This window comes from Lachnellula hyalina, assembly GCF_007821495.1.
Source record: "Lachnellula hyalina strain CBS 185.66 chromosome Unknown contig00025, whole genome shotgun sequence".
NCBI lineage: Eukaryota > Fungi > Ascomycota > Leotiomycetes > Helotiales > Lachnaceae > Lachnellula > Lachnellula hyalina.
In genome coordinates this window covers 141,103-157,817 of record NW_022157139.1, presented here as the reverse complement: position 1 = coordinate 157,817, position 16,715 = coordinate 141,103, and the positions used below count along the sequence as shown (strand labels likewise).

The 16,715-nt window shown below is 47.0% G+C and overlaps 2 protein-coding genes across 2 annotated transcripts; both read right to left on the bottom strand.

Moving 5' to 3' along the window:
* Positions 1-7,389: 7,389 nt before the first annotated feature.
* Positions 7,390-10,411, bottom strand: YPR091C (putative PH domain-containing protein; the record flags this gene model as incomplete). The annotated part of the gene is made up of 3 exons (XM_031147080.1): positions 7,390-9,469; positions 9,530-9,877; positions 9,936-10,411. The coding sequence occupies 3 exons, from the start codon at positions 10,409-10,411 to the stop codon at positions 7,390-7,392; spliced, it is 2,904 nt and encodes a 967-aa protein (XP_031007607.1).
* Positions 10,412-11,116: 705 nt separating this feature from the next.
* On the bottom strand, positions 11,117-16,437 carry REV3 (DNA polymerase zeta catalytic subunit; the record flags this gene model as incomplete). Its single annotated transcript, XM_031147079.1, has 2 exons — positions 11,117-16,158; positions 16,203-16,437. 2 exons carry the CDS (start codon positions 16,435-16,437, stop codon positions 11,117-11,119), a joined length of 5,277 nt encoding a protein of 1,758 aa, XP_031007608.1.
* Positions 16,438-16,715: the final 278 nt, after the last annotated feature.

The window sequence follows — 16,715 nt, the reverse complement described above, 5'->3', positions numbered from 1 at the left end:
GGGCTTTTCCGCACTCCACATCTTCCCAATGATAGTTGCTGCAACTTGTCAGTGAATAGCATCGTAGAATGAAGAGGTGTCTACTAACAGACGGCATTATTGTGTATGCCCGGGTTCTTGGCGACAATTGAAGGGTGGTGATATTTCCGGTAGAGAATGAAGGCGTTGGGAGGTCTTGGAACTTTCTCCTTCGGAGTTGTCGGAGTGTTAGCCGCCGCGAGGGAGTTTGGTCCAGTTGATGTAGTATTGGCGATTCCACTGAGTCCATTCACCGCAAACAAGTAGTTTGGGTCATTGAAGTCGTAGAAGAGGACAGGAAGCTGACCAGCAACAGGAAAGATGTTTTTCTGCTGGAAGTAAACCGTCGGGCCAAGGAACACTCGCGCAATGGCAGAGTCGCGAACGTACATGCCATTCGTAGCAGTCAGATGGCTATGTAAAGAATATGAGCTTGGAGGCAACGCTGAGAAGGGAAGGAAAACCTACAAGTACTCGTTTAAGATTGTATTCTTCTCGTGCTCATTCCAGGACTGGTATTCATGGTCGGCAATCACAATTATGGAATTGATGTCTGTGACCTGGAGAGCCAAGTTGCACCAAGTCATCACCAAATTCGGACTGCTATCATTGGCAGGAGAGGATTGTGTCGACATTGTCGTGGTCGTTCGATGGTTATTTTAGTAGAGGATGAGTCGCAGAGAAACCAGGCTCGTGTGCAAGAAGGGTGCGATAGTAATAGCAAGTCAAGGATTACTTGAAATCAAGCTTTGGTTGAGGTAGAGAGTTGAGGCTTGAGTGTGCTGGTTGGTGTTGAGGAAGGAATCCTGAATTGGAAAGCTGTGCGTAGTATTTTATATCAAAAGGTGGGCAAGCGAGCTATTGAGGAAGCTTGCTATTGAGGTGAAAGGCTACGTCCTTTAGGTGAATTGTAGAAAGTGAATTGGCTCCCACCTTAAAGTGGCAAATTGTTGTTAGTATAAGTAAATGCCGTAAGCGGTAAAAGCTTTGCTCAATGAGTATTACCTTGCCTTCCCGCATTCTCACTCTCTTGTTATCGCATCTCAGCAGGGCCACATCACCTTGACGGCCACTTCATCTAGGTTTAACTGTCAGTCAAGTATTACAAGGATGTTAAAAACGCAATAGATAGGCATTGTAAATCATCACCTCCCGAAAGACCAACTGCGCTCCAGCCAAGAAGACAACTACCCGGAACTGGGTGCACGGTCTGGATATGTATAATTGAGAGCCCAGACAATCTAGTAATGACAAAAAGGAAGACGGCGAACACTCCCTAACTGGGCCTAGAATAGGGCTCTGGGAGGCAATATTACGTTGAGATGGTTAGATATACATGCGTATCGAGGATCAACGCATCGAACTAGAAGTAATGCTTCTTTGTTCCATCCTTGGCACACATGACCTAGTTAGGTCTTTGTCATCTGCAGATATTCGTAGGCCACCCCCAGAGAGCAAATAAGTGCATTATATCGTATGAGAACCGCGCTTACATTGGACCACTTATCAGAAATGCTGAAAGCCTTGTTAACACCCGATGGGAGAGGACAACCCTTGTACTTGCAGCGAAATCTAATGTTTTGTGAGCTTCTGGCTTTCAAACGTGGGACTCGGCTTGGTGTTCTATGTGGAAACCCCTTTTGCGTAGTTTCTCTTAGACCAAAGCTATCGTTCTGAATTATGGGTTACGTAGATTACTTCTCTTCGTGCAATATGAGAAAATACGAGTTCATACGACTGGGATGAAACCAAAAAATCAGGAACAAAGAGGACAGGATTTGACTCACCCAGAAAAGACTTTGCTACTGGCCTAATGAGATTACCTCTTATCACAATGGTACGTATAAAAGGTCAAGGCAAATGTCTATTTGTTCCAAAAGCAACACAGGAACAGTTGAAGCTAATCGTAACAGTAATGAAGTCGGAGGTAGGTCTGTAGTCTAACAGACATGTCGTCGCATAGTGGCGCGGGAAGGTCATTCCTCACAATGAGCAACCACTCGCCAAGTTTCATTCAAATCCTTTCGCACGGAATGTAAAATCCACTTAGAACTTCGGACTCCTCAAAAGCTTCAAGCATCTTTACTATGAAAATGTCCATGCAAAGGTATTGAGAGGTGTATCCATGTTTGTATGATGATGCTTGTGCGTCCGAGGCACAATCTCAATGTGACAAATAGATGCGCCCTCTCTAAACCGGGCTTCATATAGCATATCGGCAAGGGCTCACATTAAAAATATTGGCCTTGAATCATAAACAGCCTCCAAGAGCATGATGCTCGATCGTTCCCAACTAACTTAGTCACACAAAGCCGACAATGCTTCTAATGTTAGGTGTAGTTTCGTAGAAAAAGTACCTTATACAAGTTGGTTTGCTATTAGTACAACCTCTATATTCGCAGGTCCGATGTTTACTCATCGTGCTGAAAATTATGCTGAAGCGGCTTTGCGTTCGTAATTCGAGGTAGCATTTGTGCCTGCCATTTGCCAGTATATCCATCACTTCTAGATTTTCTGTTAGGTATCCCTCGCTGGATGAGCAGTCGTATTTGGGGCCCTACACAGACATCGGCTTTTTTCAAGCGGAGCATCATTGCCGTGTTGTGACAAGCATAAAAGGAATTAATGTTTCGGTTTCTTTGTTGCAAGCTCAAGCTGTCGTGGAAATAAGGAAGACCCGCTCCGCTAATGAAGACTGGAGTCCAACCATGCCCTATGCTTCCCGCCGCCACAACTTGACCTCGGATTTACCCGAGGAAGGGGCGACACCGCGCTAATAGAAATTCCATTTCATATTGTAAGTCTAGGCCTATGTAAGTCAAGGATGGAGTGAGTAGCGGCCCCTTTTATCTCCAATTAAAATCACAGCTTTCAATACTTACCAGATATACGAGTTCTCACAAATATCTTTTTCGGATTGGATTATACTCTTAATAAGTTTTGCATTACGGAGTATCAGGCTCCACGACAAAGCACCCGCCTAAGTACAACGCGCCTCGGCAACACTATTCCTGGTAAGACACCTTCCTCATCTCACCCAATCTCTGTCTCGCAGCCGCCAAATTATTCTCCAGCTGCAGGATCTCGACCTATTCCAAAGCATTAGCATCAAAACTCTCCTACTAAATGCATATGAGTAACATACCTGCTGTTCCATTTCCTTAATCTTAAACTCATGCGAGCCCAACTTCCCATAATCAACGGAATCCTCACCCTTATCCCTATCCGCGATCATAGCTTGAACTTGTCTGACCAGCGAGCGGCATGCCGCTCCAACAGCTTTGCTAGCTTGCTCAAGGTTTTCCTGACTCTTGCTCATGAAGCCAGCCTTCACTCTACTGGCTGCGACGAGCTGTGCTGTGGATGCTGCAACGTCGTTGGAAGCAACGATGAGCTGTTCGGGGCTGGCGCGGTTGGAAATAACGCCGTCAGCTGTTTCGATCAATGTGTTGGTTGAGGAAGCGACGGCTTTGGCGGCGGAGATGAGACCTTCAGTCCAGCGGTTGTTCTTCTTGTAGAAGGAAGTTTTGTCGCCGGAACCACGACCGGCTTGGACAATCTCTTGCTGGGTCACGGTTGCTGCTTTGATCAATTTGGCAATGGCGTTCGTCACGGCCATAGCAGCGTCCAGAATAGAATCATGAATGCGCAACTCATAGGTTGAGTATCCATCCTTGGGCTTCGACTTGAGTTTTGCAAGTCGTGCAGCAGCAGCGCTAATTGCGTCTGCGGCTTTGATCAACTCGCTGTCAACAAGATCTCCCAGATCTCCCTTCAGCTTGCCACTGTTAGGCGCAAATGCATCGACCTGCTTATTGAGCTTTTGGAGGCTCATCAGAACTTCGTTGTTGCTGTTGATAACAACCTCGGTTCTCTGCATGGGATCCATACCATCGAGTCGGAAGCTTTGCAGGCCGCGGAAGAATCTAAGAGTGGCCTGTGCAGATTGCCGCGCGCCGTTGGTAAGCTGGTCTGACTTCTTATCATCCGCCGCAAGTCTTGTAAGACCCTTGGTATTGCTCAGGACATCTGCGATGGAGCTTGAAAACACATTGATGCCACGAATAATTTCAGCATGGCTACTGTTGGGGCCGTCGGCAATGAAGTTGTTGAATGCTGTAGCAAACTCTGTTGAACTCGAAGATGCCTTTTCGATTTGTGATAGGACATAGGATGGCGTTGCATTTTGATTACCAGCCTGCATCGAAGAATCCAGCTCGTATAAAGCATCATCAACACGCTGAACTCCGCTTTGGAGAACGGAATCGATGATATCGTTGATCTTGCCAATGTTCGAAAGGAGCATGGCATCGATTTCTCCATCCAAGGCTTGATCGGTGTCTCCCTTGGACATCTCCAATTCATTGAGCCTTAGCAGGGTGTCATCCAAACTTTGCTTGTAGACCTCCAATTCTTCTTCTCTCTCTCTCAGCAACCTCTCAGCATCTGACCCTCCCTCACTGTACTTCGAATGCACATCCTCAAGAGCACGAGATTTTTTCCGAAGCGCCTCCTCTAGATCCGCCATCTCACGATTGTATTTCGAAAGCATAGAAGAAAGCTCATTGCCCTTGCTTCGCTCGAGGTTGTCAGCACGATCAAGAGCCATCCGTAGTTCCCGCTTGAGCTTCTCCATTTCCTCACGATTTCCACCGCTTAGTCGATCCTTGTCATGCAAAGCTCTGTCTCTCTCGCGTATCATATCAGCCAGTTCGAGGTTCTTGGTCTTGATCTCCCTTTCAAGTTTCTCACGCTTGTCAATTGCCTCTTGCGCCGAAGCAGCTTTGAGCTGCACACCTTTGAACTTCTGGAGGAGATCCAGATGTTCGTGACGCAACTGCGAATACAATTTGGCAAGAGCCTCGTATTTTGTCCGCCATGTATTAACTTGCTCCTGAAGAGCCCGAATCTGATCATCCTTGCTTCCAATCTGTTGTCCAAAGTTGTTCTGTACTTGTTGGAGCTCATTTTCCAAAGCCTTGATCTTCTGGTCATATTGCTGAAGCATGAGCTGGTCACGAGCATATTGGGCACGCGCATCAAAGTTCTCTTGCTCTAACTGCTGCAAGCGACCACTTGTCTGTTGGGCATACTGATTTGCTAGCATGGCTTCCTGCTCTCTCCTTTGTTGCTCCGCTAATTGCCGTTGCTGCTCTTCAAAATCACGCTGTGCTTGTAATTGTGCCTGCTGCTGCTGGTAAAGTTGTTGAGCTTGCTGTGCCTCGAGTACTCTCTGTTGCTCCTCGTATTCCCTGTTCTGACGTTCTTGCTCGTTCTTCCAAAACTCTCCAATATCATCAGGCTCATTGTTCTTCGGTGCTGGAGGGGGGTAATCTGCCTCTCTATTTCCTGCTTTGGTCTCTGAGGTAGTCGCGGAGCAGATTCGTCTTCGGAGAGGAGGTTAGGTGGCTCTTGTGGGAGTTTGGGAACCGTGATAAGACTAGTAAGATATCGAAGATTGGAACACTCGTAGTAGAATTTGACAAGACGGTAGTGCTGGGCATCGTATCTGCCTCTTAAAGGTTCAAGGGCTTCGTCATCGCCGGTTGCTGTAATTGTTAGGGAACAAGCCTGGCAGATATCCATCAAAACTTACTTGTATGCATAGCGCGCAACATGCTAGTGATGAACTTGTAAATACCATAACTTTCCTGCACCAGAGGTACCAAGGCCGATATCCTACATTCATTATTCCCACCACCCCGGAAATGCGAGAATATCAACTTTTGGAATTGTTCTATTCTGTCCTGAAGGGCCATCAAGTCGGAGATTGTCTCATAACCCTCGTTCGGATCATTGATTCCCTTTAAACTGATATATTCCTCATACTCAAATGTGCCATTGAAGTCGGGGTGTTGGCTGTGAAAGGACAGCTTTGCTAGCAGAAAGTTCACGTATTCCTTGATCAATGGGCCATATCCTCGCAGTCCTTCTCCAGACATGCCGCGGTTCAGACTATCGATCCATTGTCGACTTGCCATTGCCTCTCGTAACGTCGATGGGTGACCTTCCTGCAAGACCTTGTGGACCGTAATTAACGCTTTGAAAGTCTGCACTTCATCCGCAAGAATAGGTTGCCTGTGTTAATGGAGCCAAAAGTCAGCTTTGCCCCCATAATCCAGATCCTGGCTCCACAGAGCAGCGGCACTCCGGAAAGAGTATCTCCCAGACCCAGCAGATCCAAGGAAGACTCCAAGTCCAAGAACAGAAGACCTGCTTACACTTTCATGCCAGACCAAAAGGCCCCGGAGGATTTGTGATCCCATGTGTACACAATGCAACTCCTCACATGTTTGCGTTTCGGCGCCGTCTCCTCGATACTCGTAGCTTTCCGGATATTAATCGCAAGCTCTGCCTCAGACCTGTAGCACCAATAGTTAGCAAATAAAGCACTGCGCAAAAATTAGAAGGTCCAGGGCAAACAGACTTGGTATGGTCCACGTTCCGGGTCGTGGGACCGTAGTTTGAAGCCATATCGACAGGCGCTCAGCGCGCAGAACAAACGCAGAAAATGGACAAAGAATTGACGAAAGGAATGTGTAAAGATATATGGAGGGGTATATAGGGAGAAGGGAGGAGGGAGGTCGTCGTTGCGTTTTGGGTGATTGTTCGCGGCAGACGTTTCTCGATAGCCTTTACGGTAGCCTGGTTGCTTGGCAGGTGTGGTGGTGCAGGGAAGCTGCGTAATGTGGCGTTGATCTCCCTCATACTTATCCACGAATACTCGTACTGAACGAGCACGACCGCCAACCACAATATAACACTTACGTGTCGCAGAAATACGCTGCAAAAAATGGAGATGGATGGATGAAGAGAATCAAAATGTACTTACTCGGCTTTCTTTTCAATTCTTGAACTTCGAGGAACCAACATGGCTAGTGCTTTCCCTTTCCCTTTGGGAACGCCTTGATAGGTCATCTAGGACTATCAAACGGGTCGCGAAGAGCATACGTGGTAGAACAGAGATTTAGAAGATAGCAGAATTGTATTGAGAAGGGTTGTTTCCCATGCCAATTCGCCTTCTTGTAGCGAATGCAATTAAGGGAGTCCAAGAAGTTATTCACACACGGGATATCCAATACTCATTATAGCCACATCTATTCACACTCAATCATGAATGTAGTCAAAAGAGTCGACTGCTCGTTTTCAATGGTGCTTCATCTATGCTCATAACCCGCTAACCCGCTAACCATCAAACTCCAACAATGCTATCTATCAGCTCCTATCCAATGCCAGTTATTCCCAATCACTAAATTCCCCCCTGATCCAATACCCAATATGATACATGTGTGTTCCTGTTCTTGCCTCTTCGTCCATCCCTCTTATTCAATTTCAAATCATCTCTGTTGTCATAGACTTCGCCAGCTTCTTTCACTGAAAGCCTGCATCTTCGTCAACGAGAGTGCTCTTGGCTCTCGCTTCCTCTTCCTGAGCAGCCATCCAAGACGGCAGCTTATGTCCATCTTCCTCGGGACTTCCGGACAGAACCCGATGTTGTGGTCTCCTCTTAGGCAACCGAGGAGGCGTCTTGGCGCTGCTTGCCGAAGATAGCGGCCTAGCCTTCTCTTCTTCATCATCAGCATCCTCTACCCAAGGAGGCATGTATACCGGGGCATCTTCGGTCATAGGCGTGGTCGGTTCCGAATCATTAGCTGGAGCTTCAACGACAAGTAGTCCATCATCTCCCGGTTCATGCACATTTTTTGTGTCGTCTCGGCTGCGCCGTTTTGGCAAAGGAGGTGGAGGGACTGCGTGTCGGTGGCTGTTATGTCCATTTGATTCATGCTCATCGTCCTTATGTCTCTCGGGTAAGTTGGGTGCGGCTAAGGGCTTCCGCTTCGGCACGGGGATTGGTGCAGTTTTAGTTTTCCTGTCTGGGGGAGGTAATGGTGTCCCTGGCGGTGGAAGTGGCTGTCCCCGTCCCATAACCAATGGACGAGAAGATTTCTCGGGGCCTTCTGCCGTGCTGTCTAGCTTCTGACCCCCTTGTCTTTGCAAGTTCCAACCCCATTTTTTAGCTGTAGCAGCCGCTGTACCAGCCACAGCAGCCAGAGAAATACGTTTGTTATTCGGTTCGGTAGTTGAAGATTTCCCTGATGAGGATGTGGAAGTAGAATCTTCTCGTCTATCTTTACTGGAAGTTCCAAAAGATCTAGTTGATGGTGCTTCCGACTTGGACGACGCTTGGCTGGTGCTGGCTGGGCTTGGTGGGTAAGAGCTGGCCTGAGACTCATCAATGATTTCTGAGACATTGACGCTTGGCCGGGGAGTCAAATCGGTTTCTGTCTCTGCATCAGGGTGTAATAAGTCGTTTGAAGATGCCGATGACTGGCTGCCCAATTTCTCAGCTCTTGAAGCTATCGAGGGCGAATCTAATGGAGTATGTGAGGGTGAGTTTGACTGAGATATGGCTGAAATAGCAGCCATAGCGGAACTTGCATGGCTATGCTCGGGTGGTGTGGAAGGTTTGAAAGCGTCGACATTGGTAGAATCAGTGCTGACGATGGGTGACGAGGCACTTGTAAAGGAACCGGACCTGAGTGCTCTCGGCTGATTATCGACAACCGGTGATCGCGTCTCGATGCTTGTAGAAGATCCACCAGACTTTGAGGTGCCAAGGTTGAAAACAGATCTGGCACCTTTCCGTGGTTGTATTGAGGCTGGCGCAGAAGCGTCTATAACCGGCATGCTCATGCTCTTTTCAATGTGTGGCAAAGCTTCGATCGGTTCCTCGTGTTCTAAATGGTCAGCCTCATCCACGTTCCCCTCTTCAGCGGCTACAGTTCCAGCATCTTGAAAATGATCAGCCACCCTATCGTCAGCCCATACCCCACCCCTCCATAACTTCTCTTCGCTGTGGTAAAAGGGAGAGTCGTCCCAATTCGGAAACACCAAGCTCTCCGCAATAACCTCTTTGATTCTATTTTCAATTTGTCGCAGTATCAATGTATAAGTGATTTGCCGGGAGCTGACGATTGGCTCTATGGTCATATCAATCTTTGGCATGGATGAGAATGATACCCAAAATCGATTCGAAGGCGGCGGTTTGACTCTTATCATAGCATGCCCTTCAAGTCTCTTGAGCACAACTGCCAAGAGTAGGTTGACTTCTCTGGCCTTAAAGCGTGATCCAAGTTCAATACGCGCTGTTGCTGCTACCTCGAGTCTGAAATTGCCCGAATACTTCACATCTGCCTCCACCACAAGCTCCCCATCTACCGTAAGGTCCTTCAGCCTAGGATTCGTAATTACTGGTGCTGCTTCGCCCAGGTCTATTTGCCGTAAAGCGATTTTTGAGAGGAATGAAGGTGTCTTGACTCGTGATATCTTCTTGGTGATTTTAGCTCGAACGAAGTTCTCAATCTCCGTTGTTTTGTACAAGGCCAGGAATATCCTCCCTATAATAGCATTGATCCACCTTGTTTGCAAATGTTCTTCGGAGGAATGCAGCCTGTTCAGATGACGTTAGTTACTACACATCTGGAAGCATTAACCCTTCAAGTAAACCTACTTTTGTACGAGCGTTATGATATCCTTGACGTCGTATTGTAGAGGTATTGGCGGGTTGTTCTTTGCATCAGGCTTTCTTTCTTGATTCCTCAGCATGGCGAAGTAGAAGTCCTCCTTCTCGGAGCAATTCTCAGAAAACAGAAAGAACGGTTTCGAAGCTTTGCCGTCGGGCGTAATTTCCCCGGCATCAGTCCTTCTCGAGAGACAGAGGGCATTTCTCTTTATAAAGAGCTCTCCTTCTGGTGTTTCTTCTCCGCCCGAGTATATGCTGACATTGTGATGGGCTAAGGACACAACATGTCTGACTTCGAGTTGCTCATCGTCGTCAAAGAGCATGAGATGGCCGTGCCTGCAGAGCCATAATTAGCCATATATCTAGGGGGCATGTTGTGGAAGTGCTGCCATACCTCAAAACCACATAGAATACATTGCCACCCCTCCTCTGTGGTCTCCCAGCTCCCTTGTTATCCAAAGGACTATTATTCTGTTTCCTATCAAATATGCTCCTGTACATGCTCTGATAGACACTTGGACTCGGCGCAGAAACAGTCGTAGAGCCCACGGGCGTCGTCCTTTCCGGTGGTTTCCCATTCACGCCCCCGGGAGTATATTCTCTACACACAGCAAAATACCCAGCCGCTACATCCGCCTCATGATCTCTGCGCGACTGGAACTTCTCCCCAAGAGTCTTCTGCGCCTTCTTGATAGCATCGATATCATCCTCGGGTCTGACAATAGACTCGTTGTCGGGTTCCCGATATGCAGTGTCTTCATGGATAGGGAAGGTAAAGTAGGCGTGGAGCAGCACAGCGCAGATCAGGAGAGGAATGAACGTGATACCACCCAGTGTATAGACTAACAGAAACCCCAGCAGACCATCCATTGTGGCATCTGTATTGTGTGGCTATTGGGGTTCTCGCAGCAAAATGTTGTTGTTGCTGTTGACAATCGCGCTTCGATAAGGACAGCTTCGAAGCTATCCAGGCTGATGGTCAATACCGGTAATCAAGTTTCGGCGCCCACCGTAGATCGCCTCCGAAATAAGTGTTGAATTAAGTAGCCAAACATGAATTTTCAGCCAATGAAATGAAATGTTTCGAATGGCTTGATTCTTTGGGAAAGGCTCAAAATTGCACTTTTGTTTTCTTGGTAGTCGCCTAATCCGGTCGGCGGTTGCAAAAGCAAGGAAGGTGAAGGTTATGTATGACAACTGAGAATATTGCGACTTATTATTATTGGAATAACCTTTTATTCAGTCGAGTGATCAATAGAGTGAAGGATTAGCAAAGCCGATGTATGTCCTCCACGTTTTACAGTAGATGGTAGTATTACAAGATTTCAATTTAACCCCACAATCCCCGCAATTTGGAGATGACATCGTTGATCATCAGCTACTGTTCAGCGTTTTGCAATGATGCACTTTACTACAGTACATTCCGAAACAGCCGTCCCATTGGGTATCCTACTCCGTACATGTTGCATGCTCCATGTTCCAAACCTCCCTTCCATCGCTATGCAAAAGTCAAAGATGCTTCCCAATGCCTCCCATCATAAACGCCACGCCACCCTTTCCGGACAATCCCCATATTTACCATTCCAAATCCGCCATGTTTACAATTAAGCTCGATAGCTCCTTCATGACCGGTTCTACAATGCCTCTCTCAGTCTTCAGTCTCGCCTTCTGTCTAGTCCTAGTATAAAATACCGGACAATCCTTGCTGTCGCACCTCACCTCGTCCAGTGGCGATATCCCCGAGCAGCCTTGACATATCTTTTGGATGTCCATGAACCTTCTTTCCTCTCCGTTGAGTCTGGTTCGCAACGATAGGAGAGACCGCGACATGTCACTCAAACAGTTAGGACAGATAGATCCTTCCAGCTCTAGCTTCTCCTTGCACACCAGGCAAGAGGAAGACTTCATGTACGATTCAAGTGTCTTCTTGCTTATAGCGAGTTCCTTGGATTGACCTTGGAGCTGAAGATTTGCATCTACCCTCCGTACCCGTTGATACTTAGGCATTTCATCATACCAATTCCTCACATTCGCACCCACAAGATTGAATATCCGTTCCAAAGGAGGGATGAGATTCTTCGATATGTAATACTCAGCATCCAGCTCACTGTGGTCGTTTTCAAGCAGCTCTTCAGGAGCGACACATCGATCGATCAATCGTGCACCTGGGGCCCCGGTAATGACGACGTAAGGTATTCGTTCCCCGTACTGAGGTTCTGCTCGAGCATCTTCCAGCATTCGCTTTGTACTGATAAGCGCACCTGGAGGAGGCGGTCCCTTGTCACTGTAAGTCCCAAGCTTAACCTCCCTAGCAAAGCAAAAGTCCTGAATAGAGACAGATCCTTTCATGATCTTTTCGCACTGTTTCTGAAAATATGATTTGACTTGGCTGAGATCAGCTGTTCGAAACAAAACTTTCAAGGCCTTTTCCTCGATCTTTTGCTCCGCAGGCGTGCCATCCCTGCGAACGGTCTCGATACCTTTTGCGTCGAACTCCGGTTCGGTCTGGTTCCTGTGCTCATACTTGAAACCTACGTAGCGTTTCTTAGCTAGCAGGACACAGGGCAAGTAGACCTTTTCAAATTTCAGCTTGATTGGACGAGGGTTCATATCTGTAACAGTCTTCGCAATTTCCTCTCCAATGTCGAATGCTTGATCCTTAGTCCGGCCTTTTAAGTAGACGAATAAACTGTCGGTATCACCATAGACTACTTCAGCTCCCCACCGCTTGACGGAATGGATGAGAGCGATGGCTTTCTCGAGTGTCTCGCGGCCAGTCTGAACAATGCTGTCTGCAATCTCGGAACATGGCATTCGGCCTGAAAATGAGGCAGAAGTATAGCCGTAAGTGACATTGGCTATGAGCTTTAGCGCCAGCTGTCTGTTATTGAGTAGTCGTTGAAGTGCTTTGTCATCTTTATCGACTTTCATTCCGCTCTTGACCATAACTCGAGTCTCCAAAATCTCACCCAACATTTTGGCTAACAAAGACTTCCGTATCTGTGGCTTGGTGTACATCATGCCGTTTGGTGAAATGTTGATATGATCTTTGAGAAGTTCGAGTAGCCGCTGCTGCCTCTTAAACTCCGTGAATCCCATTTTATTAGCGCCTCGCCAATTTACTACTCTTCCAAGGAAGGTTGAGTAGCAGTAATTATAAGCAATCATAACACTGGGATACAAGCTTTGAAAATCCAGAACTAGCACCGGGCTATTATAAAATGCGCTCTGAGGTTCCATTACCAATGGCAAACACTCCAGAGCATTTTGGCCTCCAACTTGCTTCCTGCTTGGAGACACTAGCATGAAATTTTCAGGCTTTGCGATTCGGAACATTAGAGACTCGACCTTGAATTGGGACCCTCGAGAGAAAACCGAGAAGAAGTCCACTCCAAGCAATCGGGCTTGTTCACTCGTTCTGGCAATCAATTCGTTTCGCTCAAGAATCTCCAAGTCCAGCTGAACACGATAGACATAATGGTTGATTATTTTAGCCAGATCTCGAGGTTTGCCATTGGTGTACCAGTTCGTCAAGTCAGCCCAGGTGAAGTGCGGGATTCGGCGGTGAAGTAAATGGAAAGCAACATTCTCCATGGTATACTGAAGTAAATTCAACTCGCTCCGCATGGCTCGCCAGATATTGATCATGTGTCTGCCAGTGACACGGATTGTCGAAGTATTGTTAAAGCCCCACTTGTCATTATCCTTTCCAAACCTTCCATGCGATTGAGACTTCATACGAGAGAATTCGTCACAGAGATTGTAATCGTACTTCAATCGTGCCCTTTCGATCAGGAACCCCCACGAACTCCCATGGACTTCGTACCCCGTGAGTATATCTGGGTCATGAGCACGTACAAGCTCGACCATACGAATCATGAGATCAAGTTCCGATTGCTCTTGCAGAACTTCAATAGCTACTTGCTTAGAAATCCTTTCGGTCATCTCGCCATCCTCAGAAAGAATCACCATTCCGAGATGAGTTCCTTCTGCATAACCGTTATTTTTAAGAGTCTCGTCGTCAGACTGCAAACACCAGAAAATACACTGAACCTCATCCTCTTCAGGGTTAGGCACAAGGTTTCCACGCGTGTTGACGTGAACCTCAAGACTCATTGTGCTCATGTACTGTACTTCGTGCTTGACACTTGTTGTTTTCTGGTTTTGGGTATATTTGAAGTCATGTTTGTTTTTCTGTGTTGGGCCGTCGATTTGTGACAGCTTCCCCTTCCGAGGACTAGGCGCTGCTTTGGACGTTGTAAAGAGCTTTGCTTTTTTTAACCGGCGGCTCTTCTCTTGGTCTCTACACCACTGATTTATTTCGGCGTAGGTTGGTGGCAGTTCCGCGATCGCCCAACTTCGGAGACTACATTCTCGCCGCTGACGTCGATAATCCTTATCGTCCTGGACTCTATCTGGTATGATGCTGGGCTTCTGCCCAAAACTTGCCTCAGATGTTCCGGTCGGGTCGAACTCAGGAAGGAAGGGTACGGTTAAGCTTTCCAGTTTAAATTCTCTTCCAGCCCATTCCCGTGCGCGGTCAGGCACATCTTGCTCGTTGCTATAGTAGGCATCTTGATAAATGACAGACGGAAGATTGAGGTCCTGGATTGTCGAATCCACAGTCTGATAGGAGGGCGGGAGTTCAGCAAGTGCTAAAAGATTCCCCTTAGGAACCTCTCCAAAGTCAAATCGGATGCCTTTAAGCACTTTTGCAATTTGGGTATATTGTTCAGATGATGCGTGTTGGGCGCTGGACCTCAATGATGCTGAGCGTTTGAGCGGGCTCTGGGCAGATGATAGAAGAGGATCAAACGAAACGTGTTTCTTTTTCTCAACCGGGCTTGGTTGCGAAGCACTCTTCTGGCTTAATCTCAGGATAGTGTATGGGTCGTGAGGGTCCTTGACGATTGGGAAGTTAAGAGGTTGTGTAGAGGGTCTATCGTTTGCCTTGAGGGATTCCTGAGAAGATTTTGCATTGTCAGAACTCCTTGTCAATTTTGACGAGCCATTTACAGTGGCCGTTTTCAACTTTGGAGTCTTGTTTCCTCGACTTCCTTTGCCTTCATTGATATTTGGCACAGCAAGCAACTGATTTTCACCGCCGAAGCTATAATAATGTCCAAAAGCTGCTTCAGAACTGTTGTGGTGAAGCTTAGGTTCGTCATACTGACCCGATTGCATTTTCTGACGCTTAGCGGGGCTCTCGGCAAGTTGAACAGGATAATCAGATCGTTTAGTATTAGCTGTAGGTTGTTGAACGACTCGTATTGCTGGAACTGGTTGAGACACCCCTTCGCTTTCTGGAGAGTCGTCGTATTGACTTGATGTTGTAATAGGGGGCGTAATCGAAGCAGTCTCAGACGGACCACCTACGACTCCCTCGGAAGGTCCAGATGAACTTTGCCAGCTATTTGGATCAGCCGGATCTACAAATTGCTCTGCATAATCATCACCACCTGGGCGTAATTCATCGTCTATTTCGTGTTCTATTTTCCTGGTGTCCTCCGATTCCAGATGTTTTTCATCGACTTGGTCACCTTTCTTCTGAGAAAGCTCGATTTCTCGCATAATGTCTTCGTCAGAGTCGTAAAGAAAGTCGTTATCATCGTTCTCCATATTAAATGCCAGAATTCGTTTCTCATCTACTTCTCGTTCTTCATCCTCGTCATCCATATCGTAATCACCGACTCCCTTTCTCGCTCCGGGCGTCAATCCAAGAGCAGGGCGTAAATTCTCGGGATAAAGATCTTCGACACCCTCCAAACATGTTCTCACAGACGAATCGAATGGCGCTGGTCGGACAAAAGTATCAAAAGAGATCGCCGCACCATCGCTTTTGCTCTTCTCTTCGGCGATCTGAAACATCATCTTCTCTCGGTATTCTTCCTCATGGATCCAACCTCCGGGTTGAGAATGTCGAGGGTCAGCAGACATTGAGATCATAACTTCGGGTGGAAAAGGGCTGCTGCCGGGGTCAGGATTCGACATATGTGCCTTGCGTCTACGCGTCTCGTCTCTCCAGAGTCCTGCCATACTGTGGACTAATTTCTGATCTGGAGCCAATGAATTGAGCCGTTCAATGAAATCATGGTGAAGAGGCCGTACTTTGATCTCATTCCGATTTAAGATATCTTGCACGCAGATGTCCACTTCAATTGAGCAATGACTGACTCTCGGGAGTTCAGACTCTTCGGTTACAAGCTCCTTTGGAATAGAACGGTCGTGCCAAAGATGAGAGGGATTGGTCATCTCTTCATATTTAGGCAATGGGCTTCGAAAGGTCGCTTTGCTACAGTCGATATATCCACATCCATACAAGTTGTAATCTGCCATCCATTGCAGTAGATACTGAAGATGAGCTTCGTACGGCTGAATCATTTTCTTCATGATGACTCCTTGGCGTAGAAGATCACCAAGCCGTATCATTGTCATGGGATTGAGCATATAAATTTTCAGATAGTAGCTGTAGCCCACATGATACCCATAGAACGGGATCCCCTTGACCAGAGTGATGCGTGCGACGTATTTAGCATTTCCATCATACATATTACGCCTGTAACTGACAGCTAGCGCAAAGTCCACCGATAGATGAAGACGGTGTATGTAAGCACCAACTGGGATTGTCAACAAAATACCTTTATACTGAAGAGGGACTTACCATCATCCGGAACGAGACTACCTGTGTATTCGATATACAAATATGGGAAGGCTCCATGAATATGAGCGCAAACTTTTTGGCCCGTTTCAGTAGCCCCAAATACTCTAATTACAGGCACTTTCGGTTCCTTTTGAACCTGAGAAGGCTTAACATTGTTTCGAAGGACGGGGTCGAACTTCGTTGGGATAGCCTGGTAGTTGTCTATGCAATTCAGGCGAACTCGAAAGAGGTCCATGGCTACCGGTGGCCTTAATCGGGAGGCCGTAAAGTGTCATTGGCCGTACTTGACATAGCTAGCAAGAGAATAGCAAAGCATGAATGCAAAAGGTGTATATGATGTTTATTTGGTGACGCGACGAGTCGCGGTATCACGAGTAAGGATAAGTTTACGGCAACCCTTTGCTGCCTAGCCGCCCTTCTAGAAATACCCACACAAGGTAAGTTTTGAACGACATATATAAGTACTAGATTATATCAGAAACCCGGAATTTAATTTCAACTTTTTATAGCAGC